Below are 20,591 nucleotides of genomic sequence, written 5' to 3' on the forward strand. Positions count from 1 at the left end.
GGCTGCATCATGTGACCTGTGTATGAAACAGTCAGGGTTGTTACAGTGTTGTCAAAATATCTGTATTTGATTATTAGTGTTGGTTATTAAAAAAAGAATCTGACTCTGATGGCTTGTAATATTACAGACAGTTTTGTCAAAATCTCACGGATCAGACAAATTAGGAACAACTACCACTGTGACTGTATGATGGTGAAGGACACAATATTTTCCAAGTCATTCATTTTGAGACATTATCTGAAGAGACTACAGTATTCCAGTAATACCACAATAAACAAATGCTCACCTTTTCAAATGCAGACTCCAAAAATATAAAAATTCATAATTCTTGAAGCCTAAATTCCGGAGTAGTTGGTGACGCCCAGAAATGAAATACCAGAAGTTTAACCCAAAAAAAAAGTCTTTTGACTGTTTACAGCTGCAGAAAACTGCAATCATTCAGCCTAAAGAGAATATTCTTTCTAGAACAACTAATGAATAGTTGATATGAAACAGTCGACTAAACAATATTTGAATCTGTACATATAGTTTCCATTTCATAATTAGAAGCATGCAACTGAACAGACAGCAAGTGTGCCCCCTGCAGTCTGTTTGGGCTATCACTGTGAGGTGATCTTTATTTACTAAGTATATTTCCGTTTAATTAATCAATTTTTACCAGTTATCACAATAAAATAAACGATATATATTTAAAATTAAAACAGAGAAAACAAACTCTGTGACTCTGTGACACTTTGGGCAGAGAGGCCTCCATTTCTGTGGCGATGACAACAGAGTGAAATTACACTTGGGCTCAGCAGCTATTGGACAGGTGGAGAAACCTTTATCAGACAAATGAGAAATTATCTGTGTGAAGAATGTTGTTCCTCCACACACTCCAGTGAACAACCTTGTTCATGTAAGTGTGTGCACTGAAGCTGTTCCCAGTCTTTCTCTGTGTAACAACAGCTTGCTTAGACACTTGGTGACAGTTCTTCATTTTGATTTATCACCGTCTATATATGCTAATAATTTTCATCTCAGTGGCTCCTGCAGTGTGCGCAGGTTAGGCTGTAGAAGGAAGCAACAGAGTGAGTAATCGTTGGCTGCAGAGCACATAAATTAACACACCTAGTTGTGAGGTTGGTATAATGACCGGCAACCACCGTCACATCACCTGGAAAACTCAGAGATCCATTCTTTTACACCCGTCCACATATGTGTCTGCAGCGGTTCACAAATAAAGATTGTTTTCTCTTAAATGTAGTATTCAAAGGTACCTAACAAAAGCACTTGTGGTACATGTTCAAAGTTTTCTTTTTACATTAAGAACTAGCTGGACATGAGACTCAAGATGGCAGCATACAATTGAACAGAGAAATCTTGCGAAAAAGCCCAAAACAAAAACACAAAAAGTTCCTATTTGGACTTTCAGATAGAATCTGGTCCTAAAAATTAGGTTTTGCACGTCCCACTTGTGGGTGACGAACCACAGTTTGAAAAATGTAGTAGAGTCTGTTTTTATGGCCCATCATTTAAAAAATACAGAAGAAGCAAACAACTTTGAAGCAACAAATGAAGCTTTTCAACTTGAGATTTTTTCCGTCATTAATTTGGGTCAAAGAGCAGAGAGTATCGAGGTGCGTTCAACTAAATGGGACATAGAACCTTTAGAAAAGACACAACACAAATCTGGGTTCCATTTAGAATAATGAAGGAACGTCAATACATTATAGAAATATTTACACACACATTTGAAACTGTGTTGAAAGTGTGAGTCTTTGTCCGTTTGATAACAGTCAGACCTTCTTCATCATTACCAGCTGTAAGGCAGTGATCAGAGGTGGGGGAGGGTGTGAGGGGGAGGGGAGTCAGCTCCATCCCGCTCTCTGCCTACTTTAAGCTCATTGACATATAAAGGCTCAGCTCTGTAGTTTAGCACTTACAGGCATGTTTTAGCTTCTTCAGACTCTCAACTCAACTCAGCCTGGACTCCAGGACGGGGACACAGAGGCAGCTGCGTCCTGGGGCACAGAGAGTCACGGCTGACTGATCCTGGGGAGATTGTAATCGTACGGCACTTATCTGCTCTCCCGCAGGGAATCAGCACAGCAGAGCCACTGTACCACATGGGCACAGTGTACAGCCTAACATATGGACGTCCCAAACAACACACTCTCTGTCTGTGTGTGTCTGTGTGTGTCTGTGTGTGTGAGTGAGTGATTAGTTGCACTGTAACTGCACACTATGCTCAATGCTACACTTTATTCCTGGAAACGTTGTTACACTTTTAGAAAAGGCAACAAAAGAAAACTACAAATCTGTGGCCTGGTGTTTCACCTCAGTGTTTTTTACACAGGCAGAGAAGCACAAAAATATATATTTTTTTTAATGTATAGAAAATTAGAAATCCTCAGGTTCATGCAGATCAGTTGATGGGTCAGGCTGTAGCTTGGCTGTTGTGTGGAGAAACTTTTTTTAGACATTTTTTTTACAGGCATCAGATTTACTCCTCTCTGAACAGAGGCCAGACAGAAACCACTGCTAAATATGCATGATCTTGATGCCCTCTTGTGGTTTTCTGTGAGAAACTACAACGTTACTTTAGCTACAAACTGACTAAAAACAATGCTGAGTCTATTTTATACCAAAATGGAAACAGCCCTTGCAGAAGGGATTTGTGAGGGCATAGACTAGCCTGCCTGCAGTCCAGATCAGGGGTCCTAAACCCCCGGTCTGTGGACTGGTACTGGTCCGTAGGTCATTTGGTACCAGGTGGCAGTGGGACACAGTGAAGAAATGTACTGATACTAACAGAATAAAGTCCAAAAGATGAGAGGTTTTATTTTGAAAATGTAATGATCCTTTAGTGATCGGTGCAGTGAGGACCGTTGCCAGCTGAACGGTCCTTGGTACAAAAAAGTTTTGGCACCACTGATCATTCATTCATATTGAAGAGGAACATCAGACTGTTCAGTCATCCACCTCTTTAATAATTCTCATAAAAATATTAAAAATGATTGTCTTGCAAACAAAATAAATGTGGGAACAAATGAGAATAAAGAATATGGTTGTTGAGTGAAATCATAGATTTATTTTTTTTTAAAGATTTTTTTTTCTCTCTTTTTGCCTGAAAATGTCACGTTCTGTTGAATCACCAGGTCACAGGTTGAAGTTTTTATAGCTTAGTGATGAAACACGTCAACTCTTCTGTGTGGTGTGTGTGTGTGTGTAGTTTGTCCGTGTGTGTGTGTGTAACCTACTGTACTGTTGTGTTGTTCTGACTGCTCTCCTGTTTCTAACTTCTCTCACTCCGACTGCAGCTGTGTTTCTGCTGTTTGTCTAACAGCTTGACGTCTCACTGGCCTCTGCTTCTAGAACTAGACCTCCTCCTGACCTGCAGCTCTCTCATCTGTGCTTTGTGTCTCTTCTTTTTCCTTCTCTCTGTTTCTTTTCATCCTCTCATTTCTGGACCCCCTGCTTTCCTCCGCCCCGTCCGCCCTTTTCCACCCCTCACCTCCCGGCCACCGCAGGGCTTTGGGTTTGTAACATTTGAAACCAGTGCAGATGCCGATCGTGCACGGGAGAAACTAAATGGTACAATCGTAGAAGGACGGAAAATAGAGGTGCCTGCCTGTTCCTGTCTCTCCTTACCTGCGCCCCCTCTTCTCCTCCTCCTTGACCCTGTCTCTCCCCTTTCTCTGCCTGCCTGGCGTTTTCTGCAGTGCTCCCTCCCCTCCCTCTCTTCCTGCATCCCTTTCTTCTCTCCCACCTGCCTGCTGCACCTTGAAAACTGCATGCCGAACCCTGATCCGTAAGTGTGTGTGACAAAGAGAAAGACAGCTCTACTCAGTGGTATGTCAGTGTGTGCCGCAGTGTCTTTTTTTTTTTACTTCTTAGCACAAATGTAGACTTCTGCTTTGATTATGATGGCTTTTGTCATTTTGGTGTAGCTGTGTGCAGTCCAGTGGGTTTTAATTTACGTTAATCATCACTTATTTCCAATGACAATCAGGGAAACATCATTGCCCTCAAATCAAAGCAGAGAATGTCTTCTTTTTTTTTTTTTGCTTCTCAGCACTTCAGTGGACTTGAAATTTTAATGTCTTTGTTTTATTAAAAAAAGTCCTTGTCAGTGACAGATAATGCATATAAGAACTTAAGGACTCTTTGTTTTTGTCATAATGACAAAGACTGTAATCCTGAGTGGCACTGCATTATGGTTTCTGTACGTTCTTTGAGGCTACGCCGTGCTCAAGATTAACCATCTTGACGGCCGCAGGTCCACTCTGACGCATTTCATCCTGAGAAATAAATTGTAAATAAATATTTGAGCCGCCTGATGGAACCGTCCTGTGTTTATTTGCAGAACTCAGTCGATTCATTTCTGTCATCTTTCTGTCTGTTAATGTGTTTTTAATCATAATTATTACGTCTGTTTCTCACCTTAATGTTTTGATTGGTTTATTCTTTGTTTTGTTTACCTTCCTTTCATTTATTTATTTTGTTTGATGACACAAAAAAGTTTATTTCTAATTTACCACTTAATTCACCGTCCTGTTAAACCTGGTGCTGAATATATATTTTCATTTTGCTACTATTTTTAATCTTTATTTAAATTACATTTGACTTCCACGTCTTCTATTTGGAAGCTGTTTGTTTTACATTTGACATAAATCATTTATCTTGATTATTTTAGTGGAATTTTTTTTTTTTTTTTTAACTGGAATAGTTTTAGTCATATTTATTCTACAATTGTGGTTCTCATGCTCCTATTAGAAGCTGATGATGTGTGTGTGTGTTCAGGTTGGAGAACATGTTCTAGAACGTACTGTGTTTGTGTACCGTTAAGTTTGATTTGCTGCATGCAGCCTCAGTTGCTGAGGCGGAATGTAGTGATTCCAGCACGGCATGGAGAATGTTGGTGTGGTGGTTTATTGTCGTTGCACAGTTTTTGCTTGTGTGAGTGTGTGCGTAAGCATAGAGTAGGCGGGTGCATGTGTGACCCCCGCTTACACTAATTAATCTCTGTCTGTCTGCTGACAGGTCAACAATGCCACAGCCAGAGTAATGACCAACAAGAAGGTGGCAAACCCGTACACAAATGGTGAGTATTCTTTGTTTTTTCTTTTTACATTTCATCTAATCGAATCTTGTGATTTTTGCTGTCCTTTGATAAGGTGGGTTCCAAAATGGGGGGCGATCACCATAGGGGTGAGGACTCACATCAAATTATGTTTTTTTTGGTTGTTTTTTTTTTTTTTTGGGGGGGGGGGGGGGTCGGTGCAAAATAACATTTTGGATTTGTTTTAATTGAAAGCTTTTTAACATTTGTAAGAAGAAGAAGAAGAAGAGAAAGAATAAGTAGTTTTAAGTATGCTGATGCAACTTCCTGTCCTGAGTCATATTTTCATTTACATCCTATTTTTGGTTCTGTACCACATCCTCGGCCTCATGTGGCTGCAACGTGTCGGTGCATGTCTTAAAACTTTGCCTTGAATCCACCAGACCAAAAGAAGAACTTTTACACTTGTACAACAAGAGTTTCTGGGTTCATCAGCTTTTGGCTGAATTAATGATTGTTATCTTAATGATAACATTACTCAAGTGCAATCACATGGACGCAGACGAGTTTTCACAGCCCCCAGTGTTACAGACACTGAGTCAGGTAATGAGGGCCTGAAACTCTGGTGTTTCACATTCAACGACCGGAGGCTCAAACCTGCACTCGGACTTAAGATTTAATGGCTGGACCGCAACCGCTGCTCCTCAGACGTTAGTTTTCTCCCCCATCATTTTCACTGTCAGCATCAGACTTGGCAAACGTTAACGGGCAGCAGATCTTATGGCTGTATTTATGAGAAGAAGTAAATCATCATGACCCAATTCTAGCAATTGAGCTGGCACTGTAAAAAGGGGGGAAGGAAAACCAAAATCTGCAAATGGAAAAGGCAGGCAGCGCTTTCTGTCTTCGCACAAAAAGCAGTTGTTAGCATTTGATTAATAAAATCAATATTTGTCAGAGAGGCAGTCGACTTGGTTTGAAATATCAGGCAAATCTATTCATGCTGAGATAAAGGGAAAAGGGCAACAAGGGCAAAAAGAGGGGAAAGTGTCGACAGAGGAGGGGATTTTTGAGTAGAGTGACGAGGAGAATTTGGTAAATGGCTGAGAGAGTGAATGGGTAAATGAAAAGAGCCAATAAAGAGAGCCAGCAGACATTTGTAAAGAGGGAGCGAAGGCCCTTTAGGCTGTTTCTACAGACACTCATTCATGTGGACGGAATGGAAGAGTGATGGAGGCAGAGAGAGGGATAGAATGATGAGGACTGTGGAAACTCAGGGAGGAGGAGGAGGGGAGTAGTGGACAAGGAAGGGAATTTAATGGCCAGACGGACACACGTATACACGCACATGAACACACACAAACACACATTTCCTCTTCGGGAGTGCAGAGACACAGAATCAGCCCTGAAGGGTTTTCCATTCGTCACTGTCATCAAGTCCCAAACCTGAACACACACCAGCTCAAAGATACACACTTTTTTTATGGAAGAAAAACAACAAGAAGCAGCACTGCAGGCACTGCTGACTTCCTGTGAGACTTTTCTGCTCATATCCACTAAATACACATGACTCCCAAATTTGGTGCGCCTCCAAATTTTCAGAGTTTTTTTTCAGAGACTTTTGTAGTTGCTGCCAAGTAGTTTTGTCAAGACTGTAGATAACAAACGCTAAAAATAAAAAGTTTATTTCTTAATAAACTTCTTCTTTTGTGCAAAAGAGTTTAGCCTTCAAATGTGAGATGAAGATATTTGTCAGTCATATCAGCGCTTCTCTAAGATTGCACCCCGTCTAATCCCTGCTCATCGATTGGGCCAGTTGTTGTTCTAATTTGAACTTTTTCTTATGTTTGCTCATTAAAAAAAATAATTAATTCAAAAGTGTTCATTTTCACTTTGGTTGATGTTGTTTGTGGTTTATGTCTGTCAGCCTAGCAAAGCTACAAAGAGTGTTCAGGAGGCGGAGCTGGCCGTGGTGCTGATTTAACTCTTTTCTCTCATCCATGTGAAATGTTTTGTGAACTCTGTTAATTCCCCTTAAAGTAAAAGCATCATTGATAATTTAACACCGAATCACTCTGCTGCTCAGTCACTTCTGTTCCACTGAGCCAACTCAACCGTGTTGTTGGTCAGTGCTGAGTTTAAGGTCCAGGTTCAAGGACCAGTGCTAACCTGTTGTTCTTATCTTTTTCAGGCTGGAAGCTGAACCCAGTGGTTGGAGCCGTATATGGTCCTGAATTTTATGCAGGTAAAAACACATCCATGTGACTTTAGAGCTCAGAGAATTGTACTTGAAAAATACACACAATACAATACGAGTTAGTTAGGAAGCCAGTGAAGCAACGCAGGCACACTAAAACATTATTTTGATTTTTTTTATTCTCCACCCTTTTCATGTCTATGTAATGTACAGTATAAAACACTGATGATGAAAACATAAACCTTGTACATTGGGTCAACACTGAAACCTGAATGAATTACATTCATTCACGTTCTCTCCTCACTAGCAGTAAAAACAACCATGAATTTAATAAATGTATCGAAAATGACCAGAAAATGAGTGACCATCATCGCTGGATGTTTCTAAAATTGCCCAAATTCAGCGGAAACATTTTCTTTATGCACACACACTCGGTCAGGTACGACAGACATTTACAGCTCGTCCTCAAAGCTACATTTAAAAGCAAAAAAAAAAAGAGCGTTCCATCTGTCCAGCGGCGCACACCTGCAGCCTACAGTCACACGCCACCGTTACCCTTTGCTAGTTTAACACTAGTCTACATTTTTATTACCCTCGTTCTCCATCCCCCTTAACCGAAATTCAATTTACATACTTAAAAAGTAATAATCCAGTCATTTTACCAGACTATTGCGAGTGTCTCTTTGGCTCATTAACCTCCTCACACCCCCCCTGACCTATATGTTCAGACCCGCGGAGCAGCAGCGCCACATTTATGGACAGGGCCGTTCGCTCTCCGCCGCATCCTGAGTGTTTTTTCCACTCGTTTCGTTCTGTTTTCCTCCCCTTTAATTATCAGCAGTCTTCCTTCAGACCTTGTTAATTTGTGAACGCGGTTGTCTTCATTTTGATAGGGCGTCAAATATGTTTTTGCATCAGAAATGTCTGTCCTTAATAATTTGACTCTTAACCGTAAAGTTATTAAAATGTGGGGCTTGTAGCAGCCAGAGGGGTCAGATTTTTAATAATTCTGTGTGTTTTTGCAGCATCAAACCCTGAACCGTTGAGTTATTCACAAAAATCCATGTCAGAGAATTTCAAATGAAATCAGTCTGGAGTTTTACAGTTTAATATTCATGTGTTTTATGTTAATTATTGCTTTTTTTTCTGCCCACTCACACGAGTAGGTTAGAGTGGGTTAAAAGCATTGAAAACTCAGGCCAAGGTTTAATTAAAAAAGGGGGGGAAAACAAGCTACAGATAGTTTTGGTGCAGGTTGAAAATGGTTGGTGGTCCAAACCTTGACTCCTCTGGTCCACATTCCCAAAGTGTCCTCGGCTTTAACACACTAGTGGTTAAAAGTAGAAGTAGAAGGAAGTATTAAAACACACACACACACACAAACACACAGCAGAAGTCACAGTGGTCTTAAATGCACCACTAAAGTTTGCCAAGCCTAAACGACACCATATGCCTCCCTTGCTCCCAGGAGGGGGGAGAGATGGATGGAGCTGTAGGAGGAGGAGAAGGAGGAGAAAAAAAACACACAAAAAACAGAAAATCAGCTTTGTCTCACTGCACTCTGGATTTTTGTTCTTCTATTATGAACATTTCTGGTGACTTAGATCTACTGGCATTCATCTGTGATACAGTCCTCATTTTATACACTCTGCAATTATTCCGTGTGTGTGTCTCATTCCCTCCCTCCTCTCATCTTTCACCTCTGTCTTAGAAAGAAAAAAAAAGGATGAAAAAAAAGATGAAAAATTCTCACCTGTAAGCAAAAGTGCACAGGATTAAGATTCCTTCTGGAATAATTATGACTGCATTTAATCTATTTTGGAGAGGAAGTAAAGCAGGATATAAAGTGAGATGTAAGGGCAATTAATCACCTTTTATCAGATAGCTTTTCCCAGCACCCATCAGCTGAATCGGCCCCTATAAATCCTGGCCAGCTGACAGCGCACTCCATCTCCATTGCTAGGCTCAGCTACAAGTTTATTGTGCGCAAATCCCATTCAGTGGAGTGACGGATGACCTCAACATCCGTCATGGGTGTGTATGTATGACCTCCACATACTGCACGCCCAGACTGGCGGGCTCATGAATGTTGTACATCTCTGCTGCTGTGAGAGGATGAAAGCAGAGGTGTACACCAGTCGTAGCGTCACGCTCCGGTAGACTACAGTACACACGGAAAACAAGTGCACGACACATATTGACACATGTTTAGTTTGTTTGTTTGTTTTCAAATAAATACGATTAATATTTGTTTATAACACACAGATTTAGGAGTAAACTCTGTTCGGCACCGCTCTAACATTGTGCCTCTCATCTCTATTCATGTAATGTTTCTGTTCATGAAGGAATTTTAAATGCGTGGTAATTCAGAAATTTGAGAAACCAAAAAAAAAAGAAATTCTAATTTGACTTGACTTTTTCATTTTCCTTTAATCCCAAGATATCAATCTTAACTCTAAATTGTCCTGAAAAGATCAAAAATGTTCAAAACAATTCATCTTTACTTGAATAAACGTTGGTGTGAACTAATCAACCAGAGCTGAGCCGGTGGTCCTTCACTGGTGGGACACTTTCTGAGTCAGCTCAGAGCAGAGGCCCCTATGATGATTGGTGCACGTTAACTGACATGGTGTGAGTCAGTGAAACAGTGAACATATGTGGCCCACACAGCTCACCCGCAGTCAACAGGATCTCCAGGAGAAAATCCTGCAGAGTCCTCACCCATTAGCATGGGACACATTTATAGTGTGTCCAGATATACAGTAGAGGAAGTGGTCGACCAGGTTGACATTAAAGCCCATCTGCGCACACACACTAAAGGCAGCGTCCAAGGATGAATTTGCCACCTCTAATAGTCAGCATTCATCTTGCGTTGCTTGAGATATCAAGCGTGCACAAAAAGGCGACTGACTAATACGGTGGCGAGGTGGCGTGGATCGGCCCACAAATCATTCAGCCTAACAAACAGCACGGACGGGAACAGAGCTAAGAGCTGGCAGCGTGTACCGTGGGTGGCGTCTTATCAAGTCATTCATTTATAAGTTAAATGAATGTAAATGTAACTGTGAAGCCAACAGGGCCATATAGTGGAGGACCTTAAAACGCTATTAGTTTGATGTCATTAATTAAACATCCTGTTGTCTCCGTGAGCAAAACTTTGACCGTCTTTATTCATTTAAGTCTAGTTTAAAATTGAACAAAAAGTAAAAAAAAAAAAAAAAGCTTTGGATTCAGTTAAATACGACAGACGTTCGTATTGACGTTAACTCGAGGAGGGGAGATGTGGCTGTTTCCACTTTATTTTTGTCATTTTTGTCCAATTAACAGGACAAAGTGGACGTGATCTGAAGACAGGCAAGGTCACCATTAAAATGGAATAGGTTTAATTCAGACAAATTGGAAATACAGGACACTCTATCTCTGCTGCGATCTTAAGGTCGACAACCAGAAACCCCCCGCTCACACACACACACACACACACACACACACTCGCCCAAACGCATAATCTGATATTACTGAATTAAGCAGTCTTCCTCTAATGATGTTTTTATCAGAGTTTGCATAATAGCCTTGTCCTACATGAAGTACAGTGTGTATGTGTGTGTGTGTGTTTCTGTTTGTTGTGTGTGTGAAAGAGAGCGAGCGAGGGAGTGAGAGAGACTGGGCAAAATAGACTGCATGAGCTTGAAGGACACTGAGGGAAATGTAATACTGATTGATTGACTACGTCCTAGACTTGGTGTATGCAAAATAGTGTGTGAGTGTGTGTGTGTGTGTGTGAGTGTGACTGTGTGTGTGTTTCCCATGGGAATCACTGTATGCAGAGCTTGGCACAGGGACCTGTCAGAACACAACAAATAAGATCAAAATGCAAAATGCAGGGTGGAAAGGTAAAGAGGCAGGTGGCCCCGGCCTAATGAGAACATATGCTGGAAAGTGTGTAATCAGCACTAGATCCACTCTGGCATTTGTGTTTTTGGTTTTGTTTTTTTGTTGTTTTTTTTTTGCCACCAGAACATTGAAAATAATGAAACAAATATCAGGGATTTGTTATACAGTTTTACCAAATATACATAAAAAATAGTTAAAAATGTAACTTAAAGAAAGAAATAAATGTCATATGGAACAGATGATTTTAAAATAGCAGAAATAGCATTTGTTTGTCATCAGGTCTGGACTGCAGGCAGGCCAGAGATGCACACATATTTAATTCATCTATTTTTAAAAAAATGTATGCATAGTAACTTCAACTGACAGAAAAAAAAACTTGAAAGCCTTTGATTTTGTTAAATTATTAAATTAAATTAACTTTGTCTGCAAAAAAAACCCATAAAATCAGCATATCAGGCTCTCCCTGTGGGGGTCACTGTTGAGGCTTTTTCTTTCCTTGCCTATATCTTACAGTTAAAGGTCTTACATTTTGGATAAATGATGATAAAACATTTACAGCCAGTTTGGTATTGGATCATAAAATCTCTCTTTTTTTCCCCAAAAGTGTTATTTAAATCATTTAATTCCCCTTTTATATTGTGCATGTATATATTATATATAATGACTAGCTGACTGTGACACTCCCTGTAGAAAACCATCCATCATTGCTGAGTCGGCTCTTTTACCTGAACACATCCTCAACACCATCTGCATAGGCAGCACATTAAAATATGTTTTAAAAAATACACATCTGTTGACTCCGCCCACTTTCATCACCTCCCCCTCCTCCAATTCACACGCAAGCGCGTCAGATAAAGTGTGGGCGTGTGTGTGTGTGGGGGGGGGTGCGCCTACAGTGTCTTGTGTGTAATGCTTTATGCATGTGTGTATTTGTCAGTGGATGCTGTTTGTTTATTTTTATGGCGCCCACTGGCTGTCAAGACGAGGCCCTGCCATGATTCAAGGGTTATTACGGCGTCGCTGGAGCGTGCACAAGCCATAGCTCATTATCAGATTGCACACATATATAAATGTGGCTGAGCATCATACCAGCAACATGCACATATGCATGTTTTCATGCATGCAGTATATAGTATATGCACACGTATAGACCAGTGGGGGGGCGGGGGGGTGTAATGTGTATGTGTAGGAGGAAGAGAGAAAGAGGGGGAGGAGAGAAGGGGAGAGTCCTGGGGTGGGGGGTGGGAATTGATCTCTGCCTCAGAATATATTGCCAATGGACTTTGTGTTGACTGTGTGGCATATTAATGCGGCTGTGTGACTCGTTATAGTCGGGCCAGAAAGAGAGAGATGGATGAAGGGGGAAGGAGAAAGCGTTTCGCTCTCTGAACACTTGCAGTGGAGCATGTTGTGTGTTTTCTCCAGCAGACAGTGGGTTCACTCATCCGTATCCAGGGCCCCTCTGAGGTCTTAAGGGTCCTGGGGAGGAGATACAGTGTGTTTGGAGTTAAAAAGGCTCTTTTTCATGCATTCATCTGTATCTATCAGAGCTGGGCTGTCCACACGGGCTCCTGGTTGGTCTTTTACTTAAAAAGGAAAAGAGAAACATTCCACAATGCCAGAAACACTGGGATCCAACTAGTCACACTGCCGTAGATAGACTATGATTAACGTTAGGTGACAGAAAAAAACCTCACTGCATTAACCACAAGAGTTAAACATAAATAATGGTGTTTAATCCACGAGGTAAAAGAATCTAGGCGCACGGTTTGGACCGATGTGTGTCCTTTCTCATGTATTCAGTAACACGAGTTCACTGGTATCAGTGAGTGTTTCAGAACTGATTATTGTGCTGCTGATTGTTTGTTATTGTTTGATCAGAATTCAACCAGAAAATCTTTGTTTTGGAAATTGGCAAATCATATCCAAAAGTTAGCACAAAATTAGCCCACAGCTAACACTTATAGACTTATACACTTATTAATGTATATTAATTATTAGATGATAATAAACTGAAAAGTCTGATAAAAAGGTGACATTTGGTTGAGTTAAAAATAGTCCAAAAATAGTTGATTTAGATCAAAGTTAAATAGTAAATAGTAATCAACTACAATGAGGACGACAACTCCCACATCATAATGTTTTAAAAACATTTTTATATAAATCAGCCAAAGTCCTAAAGGTGAGGTTTTATACTTAAACCTCTACAGATCAGTTTGAACTTCGTGTGGCAGCAACAATTTCATCTCAAATTTTTAGTAGCAATAAAACTGATACAAACATTGTTAATAGTCTAAAGACATCACTAAAATGTATGTGAAATACAGTGTGGTGTGTTCACTTACCCGGCACAGACAGGAGACAGGCGAGTAGTTGATGAATTTTACAGTAAAAATGTTGGTTTGGTTTTTCACAACAATGTATGAACTCAGACCTGTTCCTGGAAACATGCATATGTTTCTGATCATGTGCAGGTGACCTGTGTGTGTGTGTGTGTGTGTGTGTGTGTACAGTGAAGGATGGCCACAGGCGGACTGTGTCACTCTGAACAATACAGACCATCTGCTTTGTGTCGCCGCTGCCAAAACTCTCCCCCCTGTGCTCCTCCACACTCTCTGCCTCACTGTTTCATCTCCGTCACATTCTCTTCTCCCTCTTTTTTCATTTCCAGGTCTGTCCCTTCAGGTTCTTCTGATCAGAATTTCCTTTAAGAAACCAAAAAGACATGATTCAACATCTTAAAACATGCCAATCTCCTCTGAAAAAATTACCTTCACTGCAGCAGTAAATATGCTTTGTCGGAGTAAATGTAATTACCTTTTATAATGAGGAAATATGCCACAGCGCGGGTCAGTCAGCCGATTTAAATAAGTCTGTTTCCTGACATTCACGGCCAATTGAGTGGATTATTTCTGCAAAATAAGTACTTTTTCCTCACAAAAAACTTTACTCAGTCAACAGTCAATAAATCCGGCATCACTTACATTTTAGTGCCTCATTGACTGACCCTGCTGACTTTAATGGTTATGATATTACGGGGTGTGTGTGTGGGGGGAGGGGGTTACAGCTTCAGTCACCATGTAATTAAACACTCATCATTTAGACACAGGGAGAAAATGGTCCGTGTGTACAGTCAAGAAAAGTCAGTTTCCTTTCCAAGAAATTTACTTGACTTTGCTAATTGGTGTGAGCGTTTAAAAAAAAAACTCTTTGAGTTGAAAGTTTAAGTAAATACTTATTTCTGATTTCTTAACCTACATATATAGATACTACATTTTCATACCTCACTGCCTACTGTACCTACTCCCAAGTGTGGTTTTATGTTAATGAACATGTCCAGTACGGGGCAGACGTCCACTTCTTTTCACCTGCTTTGGACTTAAAATTTTGTCTCAGTCAGAGAATGATGGACAGACATTCCATATTCAAAAAAAAAAAAAGTTACATCCTGAGTTCACAAAATACATGTATCAATGAAATAAGTTGTGACATGACTCTGTTCAAACTTCTGTTGAGTGAAGTTAATCAGTCGATACTAAAGGTTTTTTTTGGTCCCTTAATGTGACAAATAATGTCTTGTTCACTGCTACACCATTTTGTTTCCAAAGCTTCTAGAAACACTGTTTTGAACCTCATAAACTTTATCTTTGTGACATCACAACAACAGGTCAATATTCTAACGTGCCGTGTGTCTGTGTCTCAGTGACAGGTTTTCCATACCCCAGTACAGGCGCAGCCATGGCCTATAGAGGGGCCCATTTGAGAGGGAGGGGTCGGGCCGTCTACAACACGTTCCGTGCTGCACCTCCTCCTCCACCTATCCCTGCTTACGGAGCGTGAGTGCCTGCTGACACGCGCAACATGCACAAGTCCGAGTGACACAAACACACATAATCAAATAAACAGTGTATGACAGGTCTCCACAACTGAGAACACGCCACTGCACAAATCTAATTCACAGTATTACTCAAACACGGGGGCTCGCATTCACACACACACTTGCATTTATAGGAGAATAGTGAGTGGAAAACAAAAGCGCTGCCTTCTAATAGAGCGGAAAATTGCTCTTTGATTCCAGAATGGCCAAATTTGTCTCTCTTTTTTCAAATGTGTCATTCTTTATTCAGCTGTGAATGGACTGCTGCGACCTGGCCTGCACACTCCAGTAGGTCTGCTGTGGAGAGAGCAACAGACCTGGAGAGTGGAAAAGGAAAAGACATGGAGAGAGGGAGGAGAGATTAAATGACTGGGAGAGGGGCTTGAGAGGGGTGGATTAGGAGATAAATGGAGAGAAGATGGCAGAGACAGGAGGCGGAGGAGGACGACTAGAGCAGGATTTGTTAGTACTCACCTTGTTAACTTGTTACTAGTCAGTGGAACCAGAAACTTTAAAGAAGTTGATCTGGTTCACTTACATTAGACCAGGAGGTGAGGGTTGTGTCGTGTATTTTAAATCCTCAAATTCTTTTTGGAATATAGTTCTTATTTTACTTTTTTAGAATCATAAATGTACAGATCAACACAGTAACAACCCCCGCTCCCCCGTTTAGATTTTCGTAGAAAAGTTCCCTTCATTTTAACAGGATTTAGGACAGGAATCTGTGTTTTACAGTAATCACACTTTAGATGTTATGATTTTTCTCTAAATGAGATTAAAGTTAAAAAAAAATCTTAACCATGTTGAGCTGTTTTCCTAATCTCTATGTTAAGAGAAAGAAAACTGGAGGACAAAAAATCAAAGGTTCATCTTTAAAGTTCTAAAGATTAAGTCCATTTGTTTAGAGCAGGGGTCCTCAAGCCCCGGTCTGCAGACTGGTCATAGTGCATGGCTTATTTGGTGCCAGGCCGCAGTTGGACACAGTGAAAAAATTAATAATTTACTGCATTCGAAGAGAATCCAGAGTCATTTCTATTAAAAAAAAACATGTCATACATACCCCAATACTAAGAGAATAAAGTCTAAAAGATATTTTATTTTGAAAGTTTACAGATCCTTCTAAATTCTTTCCCTCAAATCAGATCATGTTTGATTTCCTCTGTCAACAGTGTGGTTTACCAGGATGGCTTTTATGGGGCAGAAATATACGTAAGTCCAAATCTGAATTTATTTCATGTTCTGCATGTGTTTAACAAGTTTCCTGAGTATTTTGAGAATTTGATATATGTATATATTTTTGTTTTCCTTTGGTTGTTAAGTTGTGTTTTTCTTAGTTCCTGGTGATTATTAATTTGCCCCGTGTCTCCTCAGGGAGGGTATGCAGCGTACAGATATGCCCAGCCAGCTGGTACTGCTGCAGCTGCTTACAGTGACAGGTACGTCAACTTTTAACTCCATGAAATAATTATGTTTTTAATCGTATTCATCCTTTTCTCCTGCGCACACACACACACACACACACACACACACACATACAGTACGCTCAGCGTGTGTTCCTGCTGTAAATGCTGCACAGACATATTGATGAATGGTCTTTCCATTTTTAAAAAGGTCCTTCTCCACTCACTAAAACCTGTGAAATCCCTGGGTGGATGCGGTGACGTCAGGCTCACGGCTCATGGAACAGGACATTTTCACACTTGATAGCATCGGCTTCATTTTACTTTATTTCATTCATTTTTTTTTTTTCATGAAAGAACGTTGAGGATGAATAATGGAGTGCGCCGCAATGAGTGTGAAAGACGTTATATTGGACTTTATGAATATGCAAAGTACAAGCCAGTTTCTCCAGTTTACATTGATTTCAGTAATCACACAGCTGCAGTACTCTCTGCTACAACTCCACTTTTTACACTTTAGTTAACACTGCGCTGTCAACAGAGTCGACCTTAGCCAACAATGGAAAATGCTGGCAGGAAATCCTAGTCATTTTCAACACATGAACCACTATGACATCAAATGTATTGTGGGCAAAATGGTCATGTGATGAGAGATGGTCATGTGATGAGAGATGGTCATGTGATGAGAGATGGTCATGTGATGTGTGTCCCCACATGTACTGAACAGGGCAGTGGGCTGACACCACAGTGTTGGTCTGCCTCACCAGACTCTTTATGAATCATTGTCATCTGTCAGCTCAAAACAAAAGAACAGAAGCTGAGCTAGATTTTAAAGCGATTAATCTGGCCTGATGCAGCAATGCATTCTGGGTGTGAAGATGGGACTTTAAGCCCAAGTTGCTTCACTGAAAGAAAGAATGTTTTTCCCCAGTGTGTGCAAATAACGTGTGTGTATGACTGTGTGACTTATTAGGCATAGATTGTGCTTCCTTCATTTTTAACACATTTAACAAGATTTTTTAATGCAAATTACATGTAGTTTTTTAACGTAAAAATGCGAATTCGTGCATTCGTTAGCTAGAGAATAGTTGAGTAAAATCTGAGGTACAATCCAGAGACAATACTTTTTACAGCCAAAAGGCTACAGGGTGAACATGATTTTCATCCGGAAAGTCTGTTCCAAATGGGTCCGGTGTCAGTCCACCATCAAAGGTGGGCAACAGTAAAGAGGCTGCTCCGTCCTCAGACCTCAGACCATATTCAATCTGACAGTTTTTAGGACAGGATGAGGAGCAGAACTTTTAACTTGCTGCCATCTATCTGCAGGAGAGAAACGATGTGTACATCTGTGTGTGTGTGTGTGTGTGTATGCACAACAAAAGCCCACACACGCAGAAGCAGGAGAGAGAGAGAGAGAGAAAGAGAGTGAGTGAGTGAGTGAGTGAGCGAGCGAGCAGTGTGGTCCTTTCCATCTTTCAGTTGTCAGTTCCCTCGGAGCGCCCTGTCATCCTCTCACCTTTAATCCATAAACCTTAAAGGGGTCTCGAGCCCTACCTTATCATCCCCACCCTGGCCTCTGCCCCTGCCAATTCTTCTGCCGTGGGCTCTGCTCTGCAGCACAAGTACTACTCCTCGCCTGCTGCTGCTGCCCCCGGCTCTTTGGGAACACACCGTGTGCTAGTGATTCCTCCGGATCAAAAGGGACATGTGTTTGGAGAGAATCCGAAGTGTGTGTGTGTGTGTGTGTGTGCGTGCGCACGTGTTTGTGAGCACTGCCTGCACCCTCTACCAGGGCTGTCTTGATGTGTGTAGGAAACTGCTTGGGGAGCTAATCTTAGGGAGATTGAGCGTGTCAGGCCTGATAAGGAACAGCAAGAGCCTGTAGGCCTACGATAATGTAAGATTTATCAGAGGCAGGGAGCAAGCAGCGTTCTCAGGAGAATTATGAGGAGAGCAGAGCAGGTGAGGGGGGCACGTCGCTCCCCAGAATTATTTTATTTCCTTTGTTTTCCCCCCTCTCACATTCCCTCCTTTTCTCTCTAACCATTATTCCTGCTCCCTCTGTGGCTCACACAGAGCGTATCCTTCTCCACTCCCTCACTCTCTCTCTCTCTCAGTCTCTACCTCCCTCCACCTCTCCCTACAGCTCATCTTATATGCTGCATGTCTCATTCGATTTTTGAGCTCCTCTGATTTAAAGAGAAGTCTGGGCAGCGGGGTGGAGTTGGGAGGAGATGGGGTAAAAGGCTGGAGGCTGTGAAGGAGTTTTATTTATTGTTGGATAAAAGAGGTCTTACACAAAGTGAATGAGCTGGCAACTGAGAGAGTCTTGCTCTATTCTGTCTCCCCAGAGTCCACAAATGCATACACACACACACACACACACACACACACACACTGTCACACTGCCATGTGCTGGATTATGTCACTTTTGGGGACATTACATAAACTTGCCTTTTTTTTCCTGTTACCTAACCTGAAATTCCTGACTATATTAAATATAGAAATCAGAATTATACGTGTGGACAGATCAGGTCCGGATACTGCTGTTACATCTCACCTAATGTTGTTTAACAATGATGTGGTGGAATTAAACTTCGACCCGACAGTAAAGTTTACTAATAACTGTGATGGTTTATTAAAGTTTAGTAAAGCCCAGCAGCCTCAGTGTGTCCGTTATCAAACCTTACATTTCTATATCAGCGGTCCAGCTCTGGGGCATTAGTCATTTACTGGCCACTAAAACTGTCAGTGGAAGTCATTAAAATGACACTGGTAGTGATATCAGCACCATGGACAGCTCTGCACACAAGATGCTCGGCAGTCGGAGTCTGCGTCACTCTTTTATGCTTTACTTTTCTCTCTCTCTCTCTTGCTTTCCTTTTTTCTTTCTCTCTTTTTTATTCATTCATTTTTACTTTCTTTCTTTCTCTCATCATTTTCCAATCTCCCTTTCTTTTCTCCTAATATTCCACTTATCTTAATTATCTACAGTCTAACTAATCCACTTCCTCTTCCTTTTTACTTTTCCCTTTCTGTCCTTTTCTTTTCTGTCTTTTTAATTCCTTTCCTTTTTTCTTTCTTCCTGTCCTTTTTGTTTTTTACTCTTCAATCTCCTCTTAATTCTTATTCTCCATTATTCTCTACTTTATTCCCTTCTTTTTAAGACCCTTTATTCCCTCCCCTTCTCTGCTTCCTTGTTTAATGGCTAACCTGATTTCTGTCAATGTTGTACAATGTTTTTCATCAATGACATGTTCTTTCCCTCTCTCACTTACTTCCTACCATAACATTTGTTTTATCATTTGTTTTATACTCTTCCTTCATTCCTTCCTTCCTTCCTTCCTTCCTTTCTTCCTTCCTTCCTTCCTTCCTTTCTTCCTTCCTTCCTTCCTTCCTTCCTCCCTCCCTTCCTTCCTTCCTTCCTTCCTTCCTTTCTTCCTTCCTTCCTTCCTTCCTTTCTTCCTTCCTTCCTTCCTTCCTTCCTTTCTTCCACTGTCCTTTTTAAACTCAAGTACTCTTGTGTCCCCACTCTTCCACTGTCCTTTTTAAACTCAAGTCTTGTGTCCCCAGACTTCCTTGTTCACATCCTTCCTTTCTTTCCTTCTGCTCACCCTTCCTACAGCCCGTCCTCTCCTTATGTAGTCTCCCGCTCCCGTCCGTGGCCTGGCTCTGTTGGACATAATCTAAGGCCTGGGCTACAGCACGCAGACTTATCTTTGCTCTCCAGACCTGTGTCGTTTCCCTGTTACTTTCAGAGGAGAATAAACAAAGAGGACAGGAAGAGAGGAATATAAATAAAGTGATTGGTGGCATCAGACAAAGAGGAAAGTGTGGAATACTGAAGGAGGGAAGTGCAGAGGGAGTGTATTTTCCAAGTCGGTGCTTGGAGAAAGAAATTGACCTGCCGAGACAGAGAGATACATGTCAGAGAGGAAGACACAGAACAGGTGGAGTAAAGAAATCAGTAAAGGGAGGAACAGCCTCAGCTTAATGAAACAACCTCAGATAAATTCCCCGGGATTCAAACTGTTCTTTTTAGTTTACATCCTGACTTTGTAGACTCCAAGGCATTCTCTACTTTAAACTTTACAAGCCTACTATATAGGTTTTTTACTCTGTTTTCACAACTTAAAATATTACCTCTTTGTTTTCCTGCCATCATCTCATTCTGCCTTCCGC

General features: G+C 41.1%; 1 protein-coding gene across 9 annotated transcripts in view; it reads left to right on the forward strand.

Annotated features, from left to right (window-relative positions):
- Positions 1-20,591, forward strand: part of rbfox3a (RNA binding fox-1 homolog 3a) — a 413,293-nt gene that overhangs the window by 377,895 nt on the left and 14,807 nt on the right. For 8 of the 9 annotated variants that reach the window (XM_017034186.1, XM_017034191.1, XM_017034194.1 and 5 more), the window contains 6 exons: positions 3,513-3,605; positions 5,026-5,086; positions 7,236-7,289; positions 14,836-14,968; positions 16,179-16,218; positions 16,381-16,445. In XM_017034186.1, coding sequence (XP_016889675.1) covers positions 3,513-3,605; positions 5,026-5,086; positions 7,236-7,289; positions 14,836-14,968; positions 16,179-16,218; positions 16,381-16,445 — 446 coding nt within the window. The remainder of the gene's footprint in view (positions 1-3,512; positions 3,606-5,025; positions 5,087-7,235; positions 7,290-14,835; positions 14,969-16,178; positions 16,219-16,380; positions 16,446-20,591) is intronic. The other variant, XM_017034193.1, reaches the window with a different exon arrangement.

This window comes from Cynoglossus semilaevis, chromosome 8, assembly GCF_000523025.1.
Source record: "Cynoglossus semilaevis isolate Cse_v1.0 chromosome 8, Cse_v1.0, whole genome shotgun sequence".
Classification (NCBI taxonomy): Eukaryota; Metazoa; Chordata; class Actinopteri; order Pleuronectiformes; family Cynoglossidae; genus Cynoglossus; species Cynoglossus semilaevis.